A 21,095-nucleotide genomic window follows, 5' to 3' on the forward strand; every position below is an offset into this window, starting at 1 on the left:
CGCTCTAAAAGCAAATGAAACAGGATTTGCAGGATCAGCACATGTTGTCATGTGGCCTTGAGAAAATTGCCATGTTATGCCAGGCTGTCTGATCTGCATTGCACCCAATTGATTGCTTTGTCAAATTATGTTTCCATTTGCTTTCAGTGCACACCAATGATTGAGAATATGAATCTGTGCTCAGTGCACATTGCTTATTGACTGGCTGTGCTTATATGTACATGATAGCATGAATTGAAATTCAGACAACTCAGAATAGACAAGAATGTGTCTGTTCAGGTTTGCAGAGAAGTGATCCTGTGCACTGCGTTTTTAGAGCCAAGCTACATAGAATGCTGCATCATGCTCACAAATAGCTGTTCCCAATTTGTGTTGCTTTTGTTGGTGTAGGTGGTCGGAAGCGACAAGATGAGTTTGCCACATGCTGCGCTCTATGTGGGCCTCATGTATGTTATCACTGTTCAAGAAGTATATTCTTAACTGCAGCACTCTAACCCCCAACCTTTCACTTTTACGGCTGTAGCACATGCATCGTCGTCTTTGACCTAATGTGCTGTAAAAGACAGCAAACTTACAGATTTCGATTGGGAAGTAGTAACCAATAGGGCACATTGTAATATGCTTGTTGGCCGGCAAAATGTTTTGTTGGGCTGCTTGGTGACAATCTAAATACTACACTTTTCTGTTGACTGAGAAATTGTGAGGGCATCAGTTGAAGAGGCTTTCAGATTAGGCACCTTGAACCATTGCTAGGAATGTGCAATTCTTTGTGTGTTTGCAAAGATCGAAAATGAGCTACTTGCGAAATCATCACTGTTAATTGTGAGTTTTTATTATGTGTTGGACTTCTATACTTTCACTGTTTGCACGACTGCTTCTATTCAAGCAGCGTCTCTTGAACCATGACATTTCATTCTTGTTCTTGTGTGCAATGAAAATGACTCTCCCTCCTCATTTTATATTGAGCTATATGTGTTCACTTGCCTGCTTAAAGTGCTAACTATTCTTGTGTTATGAGTGCAAGATATGCATTTCCAGAGCAGATTTGTGCTGATTCTTCTGCTGTTGTCAGGAGGCATGGATAGACATGCAGAGTATATTGGCATTCGCGCAGAAGTGGTGAATTTTATCTAACTGGTTAGAATGACGACTTCTGTTTAAAATAATCTTCTTTAATTTATTTATTTTACTTTGAATTGGTGCTATACCCCGTTTGTGTGCAATCTTCCTACATTTCTTAATTTACTTCCCCATTACTAAAGTGTATACACACAGTGACTTCAGTGTAGGTGTTTTGGTCTACGATATTCCTAGTACTGAGATATCACTGAAGATAGTAAATGTTGGTTTGTGGTTCGCCTGATTGGTCCTGTCTCTGTGCCCTGTTGTTTTACAATTAGTGCAGACATTATGCGGGCGTCTTTGAAAGCTGCGTTTGACTGTCTTTAGCTCGTACGTTTCGTGCCGTTGTTTCCACTAGACATACTTGAATAATTTCTTACGGTTGAGACCCCTTCACGGCTGCAAGCAGAATCAAGCACAAATCAGTACACTCCCTTTCAAGGAAAGCATGAAGAGAGCTTGAACAATTGTCTTTTCAGAAGTTACTGAATTCATCGGAAAGTGAGCAAAAGTGGACAGATTGTTCAGCTTGTTGGAGAATCCTGGTTACCAATGTTTGTCGTAAAGGGAGCTTACATAATGGATGGCAAAGCAACCTCCAATTGAGGACGGACTCGTATGATCGATGAACATTACATTTTCTGGTGGTATCGCTATCTGTTGCCATGGGCAATCGTCTTGAGGCGGCTTTGCCAATGTCCGTTATAAGACTTGCATTGTAGACATTGTGCGCAAATGTGTGATAGAAGGAAGAGTAAGGCTTTCTGTACGGACATTGTTGCCAGACAAATACCTTTTGTTACTGTTTATCAAAGAAAAAACTCTTGATTCAAGTACAAAGCAAAGCTGGCACTTCAATTGCTTTTCTTATAACCGTGCGACTACCAGTCTGGCGTTTCTGTTTTTTGAAATGTTTTACTTTATTGTGCATTGTCTTCCCTTGTAGATTAAATGCTTGTTGATTGAAACACCTGTCTGCTGTCTGACTGCAGCAATGCATACATAACGCAAGTGCAAAAAGAGACCAATACGAAAGACAGTTCTCAAGACAGCAGCACCGCCTTATTTACATTGTGCATTCTTATTTTGAGAGCAATTATATGGACACCCCAGCACATTTTTGCCGTCGGCGTTGGTGCCACTGTGAGGTTATGTATAACAGAAAGCTGAGCTAGTTGGTAAGCATGTTGAAGAGACCAGGCGTGCAAACACGGACACAAAAGAGAAGTCAAGACACCACAAACGGCAATTGTGGTGTCTTGACTTCTTTCTTTGTCCGTGTTTGCACGCCCTGTCTCTTTCACATAAGGTTATGTATACAGTCCAAATCAATAACATCACCCAACGCGTTGTATGGCCTATGTGTTAGTGAAAGCTTGCAAGGCATGCTGACGACTGCAGCTCAAGTGGAGAGGAAACACTCTGGTAGTCTCTGTGCAAAAGGCGCATGGGGGAGGGGGGTCCCGTTGGGGGACTGTGTGGCTCCAGCAGGAGCTTCATACTTTGACTGGCCAGGCGTGATTGCCCATAATCTTGCGTGCCATGTTTTAACAGTGATTAACAGACAGCTCGTACCTTTAATAATAATTTCTGGTGTTTTACATACCATAAGCAAGATACGATTGGGGAGGCACACCTTAGTGGAGGTTTCCGGAAGTTTTGACCATTTGGGGTCCTTTAACTTGCATTTAAACTATGTACATGGGCCTCTTTGCATTTTGCATCAATCAAAATGTGACTGCCTCAGTCACTGCTCGCCAAGTTCATTTGTGGTTGATTCACGCACGTTTTCCCATTGCATTATGTGTCATCTCCAAATGAGTAAGTGAACTTCTTTACTTGAGCTTTGATTTTCTTAGTTTTGCACCGGAAAGGACAGAAGGTGAGTACTAAATGTTTGGGACCATAAAGGGTTAAGTTATGCCAGGTCGCATGCTAAAGGAGTGAGCTGGTAGCCGTACTTTGTGTAACATTCCAATTTGTTGCTATCGAATTCATTGCTTTACCCTTGTGCTAAACAGACTTTCTGTGCGCTTGTTAAACACAAACTCTCAAAAAAAGTCACAGTTTCGTCGCAAGGCCAAAGCAATGAATGCGATGGCAAGAAACTAATGCTATATGAAGTGAGGCTCGCCAATGGATACTCTCAGTTTGAACAGCGCTCCTGTTGCAAAGGCGGCCGAAGCAGCGAACGAAACTAGCGTGCTTCAAGTGTCGAGCTGTGACACTTGATAGTTCGCGCTCATCTTCTGTTTGTTCGTTTAGCGGCGTCCCTTGCGCTCAAGTGGCTTTCGTACGCTCCGTAACATGAGCGCGGACATCACTGTGAAAGCGTGAAACATCCCTCTTCCCCTCAGCACAAGAAAACCGCGTGAGCAGACAGCGGAAGGGCAAGGTTCTCCCTGCGCAAGTATAAGAAGAAGCGAGCGAGCTCGCCGACGACTTTTAAATGCGCCTGTCGCGTTCCTAACGCCATCTCGCTGGTAATGAAAAAACGCTTATAAGCACAGCCGTCTCCGAGTCCGTCCAGTGGTAAAGGGTGTGTATATAACGCTCACCGTTACCTACGTGGAGGATCTGCGTTTCGTGGCGTAGTGGCTAGCGCCACTCGCTGCGGAGCAAGAGGTCCCTGGTTCGATTCCGCGCTTCGGAAGCATTCTTCTGAATTATTTTTCTTTGGGGCTTTTATATATATATATATACATATTTATACATATACGGTGCATGACGACGGCGACGGCAAAATCCAGCCGAGACTGTCCATATAATTGCTATCGCAATATCAACTAGCTGAGAGCACAGCAAGGAGAACTTAACATTTTCTTTCTGCTGTCCCATAAAGTTGATCCCAAGCAAGATTTGTTGAAGTTACAGACCCCCCCCCCCCCCCCCCCTTTTTTTTTCTGACTTGAACCAGGTCTTTTTACCCCCACAGACTTAATAAAATGTTGGCCTACAACTGTGACAGAATGGTGTGCCTTTATTGAGTTCTAAAAGCTGTAGGACCTTGCTGCAATATAAGAATAATGCAACTTATCTACCGACATATCTACTGTGGTCACTGCCTGTCTAAATGTGCGATTCTTGTAGTCTAACAAAACTGAAAATTGCAATCTGACTAGAAATGTGGGACCAAACTTGCAGCCTTATTATTTATGCACAGCTAGCTTCACTAAGCCATCAAAGCGATGCTGGTAGCATACTCCTTATAGCAACGCCTTGGCATTAAACTATGGCTGGATGTTTGGACATGCCCAATTTTATTTTCTGGTATTCCCTTCCACAACAGGCACTGCCAATCGAACTCCATGTTTGTGGCCTTGGAAGGCTTGATTTTGTGCCCTGTATTGTGTCCTTCAGATCAAGAATGCATAACAACAAGACATCCCAATTAGGACAGCATAGATGTACAGAAAGGAAGGAAATTTGAGTGCATATATGCACCAAAATTAGAATATTCAGGGGCGTCTGTATAGTACTTTCCACATAACAAGGAGTTGCCAGTGTTGCTACTAAACTTCTCATGTTTATATCTCATTGTGGTCTACCATAATGTTGCCCTTTACAGTAAGTTGCCAGTACCTCATACACCTGCACTGCAGTGTACTTTTATGCCTTCATTAAAGAAGGCTAAAGCTGTGCTCGAGCGGTAAAGGGCTTCAGCGCACTGACAAAAAAAAAATGTGGCAAAGATGATTATCTGCTAAAAAGAACTGACAAATCTACAGTGTAGCTGGCCTTTATGTTTACACAACTCTTGGGTTGCCATGCAATGAGACTTGTCTTCAACCTGTAAAGGGTTAGTATAGAAAGCTGGGCTGGTTGAGTCTATGTCCAATACGTTTACAGCACACAGGTGAAAAAAGAGAACACCTTAGAAGAACCTACAAATAACAGTACAGTTGAAGACAAGCAGTTTTTCTGGACTATCGCTACTGGTGTGTTCTTGTAAGCCGTTTTGTTAACCCCAAAAAACAAAAAACATTTTGGATGTGTAGCCTTGGCAACCCTTTTGAACCAACACTAAAGACAGGCTTCTCTTCTGTTGTGCAGATTGCAGAAAACATTATCTGCACGGCATTACAATTGGCTTCACTGTGGCCAGTGCATGTGAATAAAATGTAGATCAACAAATTGTAACAATTCCCTTTTTTTTTCTTTCAGCAATTGCTGCAACTACTAAATTACACAGTGTATTTAGAAGTTCAAGAAGCTGCTTGTTGCTCAAGTTTCTCTTTAAGCACGTATCACGCTGTTGCGAACGTTTCACCGGACGGTTGTGATGACTGTGATGGTGGGGGTGGCCTGGTTTCTGTTACAGTGGTGGTAGTTGTCTCCGCCGCACCAGGAGCTTCCTCTGGCTGCTCCTTTGGCTTTGGCTTGACAAATGTCTTCCTCATGGGTTCCTTTGGCGGTTGCCAGTCAGGGAGGATCTTAGAGTGTAGACGCCACGTGCCATACAGATTTGAAATGTGCTTCTCGAAGACTACGTACTCCAAAACGTCTTTGATTATTGCTTCGCTTCCGTGCATTAGACGGCCGAAACGATCATATACTGCCAATGTCTGCAAGGAAAACCAGAACAAGATATTGTACACATTATTCAGAACATGAGTAGTGTTCCTTGAACACTGGATCATGCCAAACCAGGAGATTTGCTCAATCTGCACTATAACATAGTTAAGAGATGGTGCCATACATCTGTAAATACGTTCACCAAAAAATATCTTCAAGCTTACAAACAGTTATGTCGATCTTCCTACTTTTCTCCTTTCATACAAAGAAAGCGAGTACCTATACATAACATCTATTTTTGTGTGTGAGAACACAATGACTACTGATGCATAGAATGCATTGGAATGGATTAAAATTAAAAAACCAAGAAATAGAAGACAAAAGTGCTTCGAGATCCATATAGAACTGCCTCTACCTCTAAACACACACAAACGAACACATGCACACGTGAACACGCATGCACACACAGATTCAGCTGGACAGATAAAAAGAGAAAGGCATTCTTGGTGCTTTTGCATGACTATGGTGTGGCATGATTTGGAACCTTGTCATATTTGTTTTTGCCAAAATGCAATACATATTGAATGTAATTTTTGAAAAGTCTAGTAGGAAATCAGAGTTCTTTCTTCTCTTCTCTGATCACCTTAGCAGGTTCTGCTGTTCCTTGTCATGTTGCGTTATTTTCGCAATTCAACACTCCATAAAACACAGAGTGTGACTAAGGTACCTCCACATGACATAGGTTGACACCTAAAGTCCTGTGCATGGAGTTTATTGTTTTTTGTAGAGCTGTGCGAATAGCAAAATTTTGGGTGCGAAGCAAATTCGAATATTTTTTTAATATTTCTAGAATATTTCCCGAATACTTCGAAGCGAAATTGCAGAAAAAAAAGTTGGAGAGGATTCCTAAGCATATTCTTATGCGATAGCAACATGAAAGTGTTTCTTTTTGCTAGGTTGATGAAGCGCTGGTGAGGTGGTGTTTCATAGTTGTCTTATCAAGAATGGGGCAATGTAGAGGCTGAACTGTATTTATGTACATGATTTGGTGCAACCAAAGTGTTGCTGACAACACTTTACACGTGATAGGCAAAGATGCCATTTCCTCAGCCTCTCCTCCTCTTTTAACTTCTGTGGAAGCCAAACTAATGTGGTGGACAAGGGTGTGCTCCCTACAAGTCCAGAGTTCCAAATCTGCCTCGTAGACGTCGATATATAAGAACACCTGAAATTTTGGATGATAAAAAGCTTCGGCGTCCGATTTTTCGGATTCCCTGCCCAAATTTCAAGTCTAAAACAGCATTAATAATGCCCCCAACTCTGCCACATCTTTCGTCTCCACATTAGAACCAGCATTTTTTTGAGTTAATACTAGGCTTGTGCGAATATTCGAGCACTTCGAATATTCGTATGAATAATACAGTATTCGAATTCGCTTCGATTCGAATTTAAATTATTGAAAATTTCGAAGTATTCGAAATGAACGAATAGATGTATATTAGTCCGCTTATAACCCCCCCTGTAAAGGTGGTTTCACTGCAGTGCAGGGGTGCTATACCGTGAATACACTTTTCCAGAAAAAATCCGCACCGTCCGCTTGCAACTTTCTGTAAAGGTGGTTTCACTGCAGTGAAGGGGTGCTATACCGTGAATACACCTTTCCAGAGAAAATCCGCACTGCCGCGAAGCCCCACTTTAAGATTAAATGAACACATTACCCTCACACCGATTTATCACTTTTTAAGTTTAAAATCTTGTTATACCGGCTTATATGCTCCAAGTATAGTAAATTTTAAAACGTAACATATTTTACAGGTTATCATTTGCACTGTACCGAAAGCCAAATCCTGCTACTATTCAAAGTTGCTTCCACTTCCTTTGAACCAAAAAAGAATGACATTTCCACATGCCTTGCTACAATTTAAAAAAGAAACGTTGTGCAGGTTGGTTGGGTCATGACAGATATGCTCATTTTTCTTTGTAATATGTGATATATACTATTCGAATTCGATTCGAAATTATTCGACCAAAATCACTAATCGCTTCGAATTCGCTTCGAACCTAAAACTTACTATTCGCACAAGCCTAGTTAATACATTTGCGACCGTAGCGGAGCTTGAAAGGTAGCTTTGCCGCAATACGGAGGTGTGATGAGGTGAAGCATATTCAAAATCTAGGGACCACTTTCAATCGGACGTTGACTGTCTCTTGGCTAAGTTCGACCGTAACGGAGCTTGAAAGGCAGCTTTGCCGCAATGCAGGTTTGTGATGAGGTGAAGCATATTGAAATCTAGGGACCACTTTCAATCGGATGTGACTGCTAAGTTCGACCGTACGGAGCTTGATAGGCAGCTTTGCTGCAATACGGAGTTGTGATGAGGTGAAGCATATTGAAAATCTAGGGACTATCATTTGGACGTTGACTGTCTCTTGGCTAAGTTCAACCGTAACGGAGCTTGAAAGGCAGCTTTGCCGCAATACGGGAGTGTGATGAGATGAAGCATATTAAAATCTGAAGGGGTCACTTTCAATCGGACGTTTTACTGTATTTGTCTTTGGGAAGTTCGAATAGTAAAATTCGAGTGCGAATTGAATCGAATAGCAAACAAACACTATTCGAAAAATATTCGAAATTTCGAATATTCGCACACCCCTAGTTTTTTGTTGCGCTTTCTTTTTTCAACGTTTCGATTAATAAGCCTCAGTTAGCGCTCATCCTGCATCCTTTTTATTGCGATAGCAATTATATGGGACAGTCTCGGCTGGAAAATGTCCGTCCAGTCACCGTCATTCACCGTATATGTATAAGTATGTATATATATAGAAAGGCCACGAAGAAAAATAATTAAGAAATTCTTTCCGACGCGCGGAATCGAACGGGCGACCTCGCGCTTTGCAGCCCGCCGCGTTAGACGTTAGGCCACGACAGCACCGTCTCTCAGCCTGCTAACGGCGAGCTATTTATATACACCATGTAATTCAGCATGCTTTCTTAGTGGCCACATAAATGGCGCGACGTGCGCGCGTGTTGCGCGCTTTAAAGATTGTCGCCCCGCCCCTGCGAACGCCGTTGCTGTTCACTCTATAGGGCGTCGTCGCTTTCGTGCGCTTATCTCAAGGAAAGAAGGGGTGGCCGGTGGGGTGCTTCGCTTCGCTCGCTGCAGCGGCCGCGTTTGCGAAAGGAGCGTGCTGTTCAAACAGAAATAAATAACAACTGTGACAATTAGTTCACGCTCGTCTTGTGTGTACCTGTTCGTTTGTTTTGTGCGTCTTGCTTTATGTTTGAGTAGTGCGCTTCAAGTGTCGAGCTGTGACGCATTAGTTCGCGCTCGTCCTGTGTGCGTTCTTTTCGTGCGTCCTTTGGGCTCGAGCGATGTGCTGGCAATTTCGAGCTGCTTTCCGTTCTTCGCGTTACATTACAATTTATTGCTATCGCAATCATTGCTTCGCCGTTGCGGCGAAACTGTGACTTTTTTTCCTTTGTGTTTCCCATTGTTTGCAGATTCAAATATACACATCCATTCCAACATACCCAGCTTTCTAGTATATTGCTACAAGAAAAAAAGATTACTAAGTGGACCACATGTGTAATTCCCAAGGTCAGTTAGCACCAAATATAATGTGCTCTTGCATCTTATTACACTGCTTCTGGTACTTTCCGCAAGCACACAAAAAGCTAGTTGATAGACAAATACATTATGTACAACATGCGTTCGAAATTTAAATTGCATTTGGAAAACTCACGAAGAAAAAAGCCACAAGGTAATCCGTGGTCAGTGCCTATTGGCAATGCTCCTGTCCCACTAGTGCGCAGCTGTTAGTGGTGGCCATTGAAGACGGCCACACTGTACAGCACTTCGTTTCTGCCTGTCACTGCCACGTCTATTCACCATACCACAATGGCGCTAATCGGATTGAATTGCCTTGACTCTTGGCTTGTACTATCTTGTGGTCAGATGCAACAATAAATCTGCTAAGCTTAACTGAAAGTAAGATTCAAATATTTTTAAGGGTTTTATAAAGGGGCCCTCAATACTTTTCAACATGGTCAGAAAACGCTGCCGATCGATAGTCGAGAGCATGCGAGCCAAACATTATAGCTCTGCACACGGCCTGGAATTTACAATTAATTCCCGAACTCGGCTAGGAATCGCTCCCTCTTTCTACAAATGATGCCATAAACCCAAAGTCCACGATAATTGGCTGATCTTAGCATCGTGAGCTGCATAGTTACTGTGGCCGCGGGATGGCGCCACATGCCCGCGCACACGCTTGCAATCACACTGAAGGTAAGCTGCACGTTTGAAGAAAAAAAAGAAAAGTGCTCAAGGTCATGATGCGTGCTGACGAAGGGACGCATCTTCTTGCCTCCATGTCATCCCTCACCATGCATATCTCTCAGCACTCTCACTGGTATGAGAGGAGGAGAGAAAGCGCTTAAAGTGTGCAACAAATCTCTCTAACTCTGCTCATACTTGACGAATTCTGAAAATTTTTGCGACAGTCAATTCAGGAGGCAATAAGATCTTTCAATGAAGCCATTAGATGATTACTTGGAAAAGTGTTGCAGGGGCCCCTTTGAAGGGACACTAAAGGCAAATGGCAAGTCGAAGCTGATTGTTGAAATAACGTTCCAGAAAACCAGGTAGTGCTTGTTTCGTGCCAGGGAAACGACTTATTTTGAAAGAAAATCAAGTTTTAGTAGTCAACTGTAATAGGGTAGCGAGTTGGCGAGTTGGAACACACAGCGTTAGCGCATTTCAAATCCGCACAGTAGTCCGCACAGTGTTAGTGCATTTCAAATCTGCACAGCGTTAGTGCATTTCAATTCGTCCACCTGAAAAGGGCTCCTGACGTAGCGTTTTGCCTTGCCCAACGTTGCCTGCCTTTACTACCCGGCAGCTGGCACTGCGGTTTCTGCTCCTGAAGGGCACATTACAAGCCTTGCCCAAGTTGCAGTTGATCTCGTAATCCTCTGCACGAAAGTGCAGCGAGCACACACGCAGATTTCTTGGTTGTTTAGGACACTGTTGCAGAGGCACGGCACTCAGCCACTTCGGCATAGGGGTTTATTTGTGGCACCCATTGGAAAGTTACGTCGGGTTCTTGCTGCAGCTGCTGTTGCTCAAGTGGCGCACACCATTTTAAACATCCGGCAACATAACAGGGACGCGGCATTTTGTCGAATTTTCCATTACAGCGACTCTCACGAGCGTTCAAAGCACACGCAACAAGTACGCGAATAACGAAACTACCACTGAGACGCGACCGCGTAAGCGGAACTTTTAGACTAGCTGCGCTGTTCTCCTTGGTAACGCAAGTTCTTTTTTCCATGAATGAAACAGAAATGCACACGCAGCATTTTATTATGTCTTGTAATGCACAGGGTTTCATCTTTTTATTAAAAGTTGAGTATTAGTGATCAATTGTAATCGGGACTCTTGACGTCATTGGGCTCATTCTAAAATGTCCCACTGGTGGCGCATATTGTGTCCCACTTAATTCTTGCTTAGTAAAGCACTGCTGTTATAATACTGACGTTTTAGGCACTCAGACATTCACCTTTCACTCTGATATAAATTGTTATTTGCCTTTAGTGTCTCTTTAAAGGGGTCATGAAGCTCCCCTTGGGCTGATTGAAAAAACACATCCTGCGGAAAGCTGACACGGCTATGAACTGCTCTGCCAAACATTACAGTCGTGCGCGCCGCGTACATGGCCACAAGCGGAGCGCGAAGTTGCCGTTTCCCCAGGCACCCTCTTTTCAAACAGAAGGCCGGGTTCTCCACTCTCGTCGGTGGGCGGGGCGTCTGTCGCTGTACGTCGCAAGGAGACATAGCATGCTGATTGGCCGATAGCCGACGTAAATCGAGAGCGGCGTTTCGGACTCAGATGCGCTTCTTGCCGCGGGGGTGCCGCCACTTGCCGGCGCCGCACTCCTCAGTACACGGTAGCCGCACTCGCGCAAGCGAATCACAGCGGGAGAGCGATCGCGTTTCATGACGCGCGCTGGCGTAACTTCTTTCCCCCATGCATCCCTCCCTGTCTAGCTTCCAGTGCGCTCGTCGGCACGAGGAAAAGAGAGAAAGCGCTGGGAGCGTGCGCCAAACCCCCGTAAATCCGCTGATTCTTGACGGATTCGAGAAATTTTTGCGGGCAATCGATTCGGGAGGCAGTACACTCCGATACTGAGCATTAGATCATTACTTGGAAAAGTGGTTCATGACCCCTTTAAGGACTAACAAAGGCAGTTTTTGTTAAGGTTTTGAAGGACTTCTCAAAGTTCAAGGACTGCACGAGCACTGAACTTTCCCCTAGATTTTTGTCCCTCAAGAACAATCTTTATTCGACCATGGTGGATCGCTCAAGAATGAAAGATACATTCGGGAATCCCTTCATGTTGGGTCCCACTGCACAATGCTCACCTGCTGGCTGTGGAATCGCATGGTTATTTGGCCGAACAAGTTCTCCTTGCTGATCATGTCGGTGCACCGCACGTGAACTGCCCGCGGGGGCTCCAGGCTGCGCACAAACTGCCACCGCAGTGTCTTGCGCTCTATGTTCTCCATCATAATCTGCATACAATATGGCAATAAATAAAGAAAAAAAGGGCCAAACAGCTGCTTGTACAAGCTTTCCATGACTCTTCTGCTCATTATTCAAACATAAAATTTTGCACAGATGCTTGTTGTGTTGTGTGTGTGTGTGTGTGTGTGTGTGTGTGCGCGTGCGCGCGCGTGTGTACACACACACACACACACATATCTGAAGCTGAACTTTTAATGTGGTATAAAATTTGTTGCAGCAAACCATTAAGACCATGGCCAAGTAGCACCAAAGTCTGAACTATAATCTACTAAAGGCTGTCATATTGCTGCTGCACATTGTGAACTGCTGTGAACTACTGAAGGCTGCCACAACCGTACTGCCAAATCTATCACATCAGTATAAGCGAGATACACAAGAGGCTACCTACATCTGTTAAAGTTAAGCACACCCCTTGAGCTGCTGGTGCTTTGCTGTGGCTTCCACATGTAATACGGGTACATGGGTATATAATGTATTCCAAGCTACACACACGCCATTTGATCCATCCAACAAGCCCATCATGGCCGAACTAGGAGGCCTTGCGTATGCCAACTAGTATAATACACATCTGTGACTATACTGAAGTGATGTGCAAAAAGGGTTGCTATGAATGTCTACGTTGCGTCCCTGCAGAAACAAAATAATATTTATCAATAGGTTGTCTCATTTTGTCTTTTGTCATCCCGCACTGGTGAAGGTTTCTGTATTAGTGCATCCTGGCTCCACCAAATTCCAACACTTGGCTTGGTTGGGTTTGTGGTCTATATTCTTTTTACAAATGCTAATAAAATAATTTAGCAACTTTAGATTACAATGTGCTATTGCTGTGGCATTTAATGGGCAGCAAGCAACAAAAGACGTTTCGAACAGTTTGAGAAAACTCACCGGGTAACAGTGCTCGGTCACAAGGTCCTGAAGCTTTTCCTCATCTCGGCTGTAATAAAAACAATGGCAGAACAAGAAGCGAAGAGAGTTGGCATACACAAAGACAGGAAATTTTGGCGTTAACAATTCAGCAGGGACGGCACAAGTTGTTCGAAGAAGGCACATGAGCATGAAGAACACTATCAAAGATTCCTTTACGCGGTCTATACAGTTTAAATGGGTGCCAATGCTGCACGTATCTTGCATTTCGTCGCATCTTGCTGTGGTAGCAGTTGGACACTTGAGAGTGAGGTTTGCCGTGATCTTCCCATAATCTTGTTTGCGCTCTAGTACCTTCCTAATACATCTATGTCAGGGGTCTCAAACCCACCTCAGCTAGAGGGCCACAGTCACGAAATTGAGCCCCTATAGGGCTGGGACAGTGAAGAAAGCTGAAGAAAAAGTATTCTCTCCCACAACTAGGAATGCGGTTCACCGTGGCTAGGACTGAATCTGCGACGTCGTGCTCGGAATTCACCACATTTCTGTTCTAATCATCGCTTAGGGATCCTTGCGTCGTGCAAGTCACAAATGTGTATTACATCACCGATAATATTCAGCTTCAGACAGCATGCTTAGTTACTCTTACATCATTGTGTTGTGGCTGTGCTATGCTCAGCGTAAAGACTCGTTTGAGAAATAAGCCAATAACGACAGTAAATGAAACGAGCACCTGTACAAGCATACTTAGCAAGTGCCTTGTGGGCTTCTATGTAGATATCCTGGGCCACATCAGCAAACTCGACGAGGTCAAAATTCATCCTCATAGGCGCGGATCTTCCGCAGATTCATGTAGGACTTCCCACGCATCTCAAGACGCCGCATGCGCTTGCACGGCTCCCGCCTTGGTCAGGAGGCTCACTTTCCCATCACCCTCAGGAGGAAGGTATGGTTCAAAGACTCCACCTACAAGATGCAGGAACCACATATTAATGGCATTTTATCCTTGGAATGCCACACTAGGAAACACTCCACTGTTAAAGATGTGTATCTGACAATTTATAAATGGCTACAGTGCAGAATCCACAAACATGCACTAATTACTTTAAGTGGACAACAAGGCACTTGTTGAATCAAGAATTGATAGGCTATAACTAGGGCTCAATGTTTTCAGAGTTTATTTTTCTGGAAATTCAGAGGGTGCCTTTTCAGTTTATTTGTTAGCAGAAATATGGTGTTTATCATAGTTTATTTTTCGTAAATCCCGAATTGCTCTGAAATTCGGAGTTCAATTTTGCATTATTCTCAATACTCAATATCTTAAATAGAAACAATACCTGAACACGAAAACATCAGACCAGACACCACACAACACATATACACAAACGCAATGTACAAACACAAATACTTGAATATACAAAACAGCTACACTTGTCATTATAATCATAAAGCTTGTTGTAATAAACGCAAGCATACTTTATGAGGTCCATATATTAGACGTCTAATGGCGCACACCAGTGCTGCCAGAGGACTGTATATCAAGATGTCTCGTGCTCCCAGTACCCTACATACGTTGACGTTGTTGACGTCTTTCACTTCGTGTGCGTGTGCGCCCTTGTTTAAATGTGCGATGGGTGCAGTCTACAAGATACTGTTGATGTGAGGGTAAAGTTGATATCGGCCAAACCGGCCGATGTATCAACGACTGCTAAGAATATGCCCTTTCGATAAAGAATGGAACAGGGTCATATATTGACCATTAAAATTGGGGTTTATCGGAAAAATCCGAATTGTCAAAAAGTTTACCGGCCAGTGTTTATCCAATTTTTTTTTGTTATTTATCCGAAAACACCGAGCTCCTAGTTATAACACCGCCATGTTCAAAGTGTCACTTTGATTGACTTCAAGGGAGTTACAGAGCACCACCTCACACGTTCTTGCTGCCATCACTGGCAAAGAATGCAGACATGGGTGGTTTGTGTACATACATTAACATAGAAAAACATTCTTAAGATCTTTAGTATAGCAGAGGAAATGAACATATTTTGATACAATCTGCACATAACATAAGCAGCACTACTTATTTCTGCTGCTGATGCATGCATGCATATTGTGTAAATTGTAACAAATCTAAACGAGAGAGCTGTCACTCCAGTGATGCCGCAAGATAATGCATGTGTACTAGCATTTTGCTTGACGTAGTGAACCTTTAGAAGTTAAATAATGCAGTCTTAAGTGCCAAAACTAGGATATGATAATGAGTCATGCCGTAGTGGGATACTTCTATGAGTTTTGATCACCTGGTGTTTTTTAGTGCGCACCTTCATTAGCAATAAGCGTCAGCTGAACTCCGCTCAAGCTGATACTGCTGTCACTAAGCCACCTGAATAAAACTAACGACAGTGACTTTATTTTATCTTTCCGCCAAAGTGCTCCAGCAAGCACAGCTGATGAGGTTATGCATCCCTATTGGTGGTGCTGAGTCACGTGATGACGCTTGAGCCATCTTGACAAAAACAAGCGCATGAACGTCTACGTGCAGCAGACCTTATGTTTTCTTGACGCTTTCTTTCTCTTAGTTTGTTGGGGCTATGACACTTGTTCGCAGCCACTGTACTGTGCTGCGTACTCAATGCGTGTGGTCTTTCGCGCGAATTCTGATGCCGCTATAGTGTTGTTATCGAAGTTTGTCTTGCATGGTGCTTCGTTGCAAAGTCTCAAGAATGCAAGAATGGGGTTGCTTGGCGTCTTGCAGCTTTCACACATCAGCGATTTGAAAGATCTCGTGGAACTAAGCTTCACTACATACGATGAAATTGACTTATATGCATATGAGATTCTAATAACAGTCACACACCGGTGCCGATGCTAGATGCGACAGAACAAGCATTTACGTAGCGGAAGATATTTTGGCGTACTGTATCTTCGTTTTTCCTGCTAAATTATTCAAGAAGTTCTTTTAATGAATTTGATTGTTAGCACAAGTGCTTTCTTTACTGTCCTCCGTTTGCATCCCATACAATATCTAAGCCTCTGTATGGTTTTTGCCCGTCTGTTTACTGTAATATGTCATTTGTAACCTGCTGCTAAAATATATTCTCTGCTTTATTTATTTTTTTAACTGTCTACGTCATTGCTACTATTACATATCTACATTCCATGCGAGTTTACTGTTATGTCAAGGCAATGTTGAGGTCAAACGCAAAATAACCTGAATGTGCCTAGAGTACACAGTAACAAAATTTCTGCTTACTGTTTAGTAAAGTAGTGATACTGAGTTTGCATTATAATAATGGAAATTATACGAAAAGATCTTACAGATGTTAGGAAGGTGATTTGAGAAACATAATACCAAGTACTCTGTTTTTCTCATGAGCGTCCCCACGAGCCGTTTTATGCTATTTTCCATAGGCACCGAGTTTTCGTCTGGCCTTAACACCTAAGTTGACTATACATTATGTTGTATCGTCATAGCTTTTAAGGGTGTTGCCTGTATTATGTTCATACAGAGTGTTTCACGTAACAGGAACCAAAATTTACCAAGAAGTGGTTAATCTCAACTGGATAAAACCAACAAGATGGTTTGCCGCCATACGGCTCTGTTGAGTATTTTAACATTGCACTTCAGTTGGTAATTAACTAAGGTGAATTATGCAATATTTCTGATATTCACTTTAGAGCCAAGTGCGTTTCATTACGTTGTAGAGGGCATTCCAAAAAGATCTATCCAATTTCTTGTGGAAATGTACATACTGTGTAGTGATTTTTTCCTGCGTTTAGAAAAACCCGAGAAATATGGCCACGTTACTGCCCTTGTTCACTACCGTATTGCAGTGCTCTCAAACGTGTTTCGTGTGAAACAACCAGTGTATGGACCATGAAACAAACGGCCGGTGCTCTAGGCATCAGCTCCAAAGGGCGTCAACATTTCCGACTGCCGCGCACGGCAAGCAAACGCCATCATCCCTGAGAAGTGATAGGCTGACGGTACGTGCGCCAGTTGATTCAGTCGAAGCATGTTTGAGAGCGCTACACTACGGTAGCGCATAAGCGCAGTCACGTGGTTTTATTTCATATTTCGTGGGGTTTCTTTAAAAGCCGAAAAATATTCACGCAACATGTATGTTGCCAAAAAACGATTGGATCTGTAGTTTATAAATGCGCTCTATGACGTGACAAAGCGCACTTGGCCCTACAGTGAATATTAAAAATGTTGTATAATTGACCTTAGTTAATTAACCAATTAAGCACAAGAAAATAGAAGATAACGAGCACCACATGATGGTAAACCATAGGCCGTTGGTTTCATCCAGTCGTGGTTAACCGGTTTTTAAAATATGTGGTTCTGCTTACGTGAAACACCTCATACACTCGCTGTGATTTTTTAACACAGTAGCGCCTTGCTATTTCACTTATCTATATTCATTTTCTTTTTAAATCACCGTAAAGTTATTTTACTGTTACAAGTCAGCGGGTAAGCAGAGCTAGAAGTGAGAGTAGTGTGAATAGCAGCGATATCCTGCGATGCTTTGTGCCACCCCAACACATCTGAGACTTTCTGGCCAGCACAAGCTCTCTAAGAGAAGAAATGGTAAAAGATTACACACTAGTGAATTTGTTGCTAAGGAACGCTTTTTACGCCAGCAGATAAGTAGAACGTGAAAGATAATTGCAGTTTTGTGTCCTCAGTGAATTATGAGCGCTGACTATGACTCATCATCTTCACACGATTAGTCACAAAAGATATTGCTACCAGCGTTGTTGCTGCTCTCTACCTGTCGGGTGATACTACAGCATTACGAAAACGCTTACGGACAAGGTAAAACTGTACAGTAGTTTGCACCATTGCGCGGAGGCTTCTTATTGACGTTCTTGTAAGCAGATGGCAACCAGCTAGATGGTCGGCACATAGAGCAGTGACATCCATCAATTAGAAAAGCGTCAAGGAAAAACCACTTACAGCGCAGCGTATAAAAAGCTGTCATGTTAAGCAGCCAAGCAAATCCCGATAAGCTGTTTCAGAATGAAACTAATACGCTTTTAGCAAGAAAGAGAACTTTTGGGATACAAACAGATATTTCATTAAAATTAAATGCAGTTGGCAGCAGTTAAGAAATTTTCTAATTCTTAAAGGGACTGACAACTGCCCAGAACATGAAATGAGATGACTCCACTGATGGAAAGATTGTCCGTCGCATTGACTCAAACTAACCCTGTTTTTGTGAGAGATGGATTTATATTTTTATTTCTTAATTGAAAGTCGCAAAAAATAAACTGTGGCGCCTCTGGCAGCAAAAACATGAACGAACCGATGAACCCGTCCATGTGACCATTGATTGCTGTACGCGGTCGACGATTTTTTTGTTAGTATTGAAATATTGTTCGTTTCTTTATATTAAAAAGTATTACTCCATAAAAATGTACATATAGGCCTGCGTTAGTAGCATGCATTAAAGTGGTGCTGCCTTCGCCTGACGTAATGATCCCATGCTCATCAGCGCGTCTTGAGCAACTTTTCAGCACGTTCATACAACAGTGCACACAGTTTCCAGGTCGCTAAGATTTTGGAGCGACATAGTTTTGCTACCTACACTTGGTCTCAGAAATGATGCGTGCTGCTACTCGGCGCGGCCTCAAATACGTGTAGTGATGTTTTCGATGACTTGGCTTGGCTCGTGTGTCGAGAGAGTAATGACACGAGGACAAGCCACCCATGACACAGGCGCAGGCAACCTTGGACGCATGCACACACAACGCAGTACAGATACAGGGAAGGTGTATAATGGCACATCATCTCATTGTAACAGCTTGTTATTTTCAAAAATAGTTGAAAAGCTATAAATAAAGGTGGTTAAGCATAGTTACAGGAACTCTGCAAAAGCAGAACAACGATAGTTTTCACAAATCATGAGAAGGGCTGGCGCCATCGCTATCAATTCCCAGCGTTGCTGGAGGAAAGGTGCGTCCATGTTTAGAGCCTTTCAGATCGAAAAATACTGCTTGTAAAATAACTACGTGCTTTTGGGATTAACTACTGCAGCTACAAAAACTGCGAATGGTGAACTTTCTGTCGCGCCGTAAAAAAATGGGTAGAGAAAAATCAGTTGTCGGTCCCTTTAATAGTTCAGAAATTTTTTTACATAGGCCTTTGCTACTTCATACTATAGATCTATAATAGCAAATGTATCGAAGTATCTTAAGGTACAACTGGGAAGTATCGTACAGATGGCTTGCACTGACGTCACTGAAACAGCCACGTTGGAGCACCAACATGGCGGGATGCGAACTTTGTGATGTCACGTTAGCGTTATCAGTACATCGCATGCTGGTTCTTTCACTATTCATGCACAGAGGCCCAATAACGTTCCAGCGATGTCGTTATCACTCTGAAGCAGGTTAGTCGCTGCGTGATTATACTGCCTCGACGTCATCTAAGCCGCCATGTTGGCGCCATGTTTTGCGTTCGTGACGTCACGTGCAAGCTATCAATTGGATACAATCATTTTGTAAGTATCTTGTATCTGTATCTGAAATGCTTCTTGCCCGAGTATTTTGTATCCTATTGCGATACAATTTCAATGTATCTTTGCTGAGCCGGGAATTGAACCCGCTTACTTGTGTTTACCAGTGCAACACCAAGCTGCTAAGCCACCACGGCGGGTAAGGCTAGATGTTCATGACTGGCATTGGTGACTTATGTGGCTCTGGGTTTATTGTGCATGCATTTAACAGCGGTTCTGTTTAAAACCCTGGGGATCCGTTGTCCGCACCTTCTATAGCTGCGACAGCGAAGCCTGACGAGTGGGGGAGCAAGTGGGTGAAAGGGAACCTAGTGCAGAGAGTTGAGCCTGGTAGAGGAAGGGTAGCGACGTTGAGAATGGTAGAGAGGAGGAGAGCAAAAAGCGAAGCTATGGCGAGAACGAAGCAGGTGGTGTAGAAAGGAGGACCGGCTGATCACCATACTGGAAAAGCCGAGGGTCTCGCATTCTTTCCGGTATGTTCGCCTCGCATTCGTTATGGAATGCTTGAAAATGGCCAAGCTAAAACAGATGCCACCAGCTCCACCGTCTAATCAGCCTTCGCGTCGTTAAGTCAGTTGAAGATGCGCATAATTTTTTATAACCATCGCCATTTCTCGCAGGCTTATGCAGTCGGCAATCCATGGCTCGTCTCGTGATGCAAATAATTGTAATCGCATTTGCCACAGACTCGTACAGTTCTCACCCGAGCAGCTGATGACCATGGGTCGCTCATTCCAGGGCCGGTCGGGGGCCACACCTTGCTCCTTTAGTTTGGCACGCATTTCCTCTGGTGTCATCTGGTCCCTGTGGCGCATCTCCTCGAATTCGGGCAGCTTGATCTTGATAACCTTGCGCCGTCGCAAGGCCTTCCATTTTGGAAGCCAGTGCTTGTTGCTTTTCGCCCAACGCACCTGCTGCACCGACGGTCGGAACAGCCCCTGCGTCAACTGAGAAAGATGAAAGTTGACGCACTAGTTCGGAACACGCAGACAAGCTTCCAGTAAAGTTTTTCTCTAAAAGAGCGACAGCTCCACTTACATCCTGTGGAGTTGTGCGCTCACGCGCCAAGTCAACGAGCGAAACGAAAGCACAGTAAGCACTAAGCAAAACAAGTTGCATATACACGCAATCTATGGTTCTTATGATCAGATCCTTTCAATAACATTACCGATCAGCACGACTAAATATCGACTTAGAGGAGTTACGTGCCTTCGAGCGATCAACGGAAGGCTCTTAGAGACAACCATCACACAGATCTCGAAAAGGGTAGGCTGTCGCGAATACAGCATATATCGTTGCGAAGCTAAGATACCCGGCATAAAACAGCACGAAACCTGCTTACTGAGCGTCCGGCACCGCTGATCGCGAGCCGAAGCATGAGGTACTGCAGTGTGCAGCCATGTTGACTGTTTCGGGTTTCCGTTTCCAATGCAATTAAACGACCCAGAAAAAGAGGTTCGCAAAAAAGCGGAGTATATTTTTACT

General features: G+C 43.5%; 1 protein-coding gene across 1 annotated transcript; it reads right to left on the minus strand.

Annotated features, from left to right (window-relative positions):
• Window positions 1-5,304: 5,304 nt before the first annotated feature.
• On the minus strand, window positions 5,305-21,012 carry LOC119378368 (probable 39S ribosomal protein L45, mitochondrial). The gene is given in 8 exon segments (XM_037647530.2): window positions 5,305-5,687; window positions 12,063-12,212; window positions 13,111-13,159; window positions 13,837-13,904; window positions 13,906-13,974; window positions 13,976-14,055; window positions 20,314-20,557; window positions 20,953-21,012. Coding segments are annotated over 8 exon segments (1,014 nt in total). The 5' UTR covers window positions 20,989-21,012; the 3' UTR covers window positions 5,305-5,369.
• Between the last annotated feature and the right edge of the window lie 83 nt (window positions 21,013-21,095).

This window comes from Rhipicephalus sanguineus, unplaced genomic scaffold (assembly GCF_013339695.2).
Source record: "Rhipicephalus sanguineus isolate Rsan-2018 unplaced genomic scaffold, BIME_Rsan_1.4 Seq804, whole genome shotgun sequence".
Classification (NCBI taxonomy): domain Eukaryota; kingdom Metazoa; phylum Arthropoda; class Arachnida; order Ixodida; family Ixodidae; genus Rhipicephalus; species Rhipicephalus sanguineus.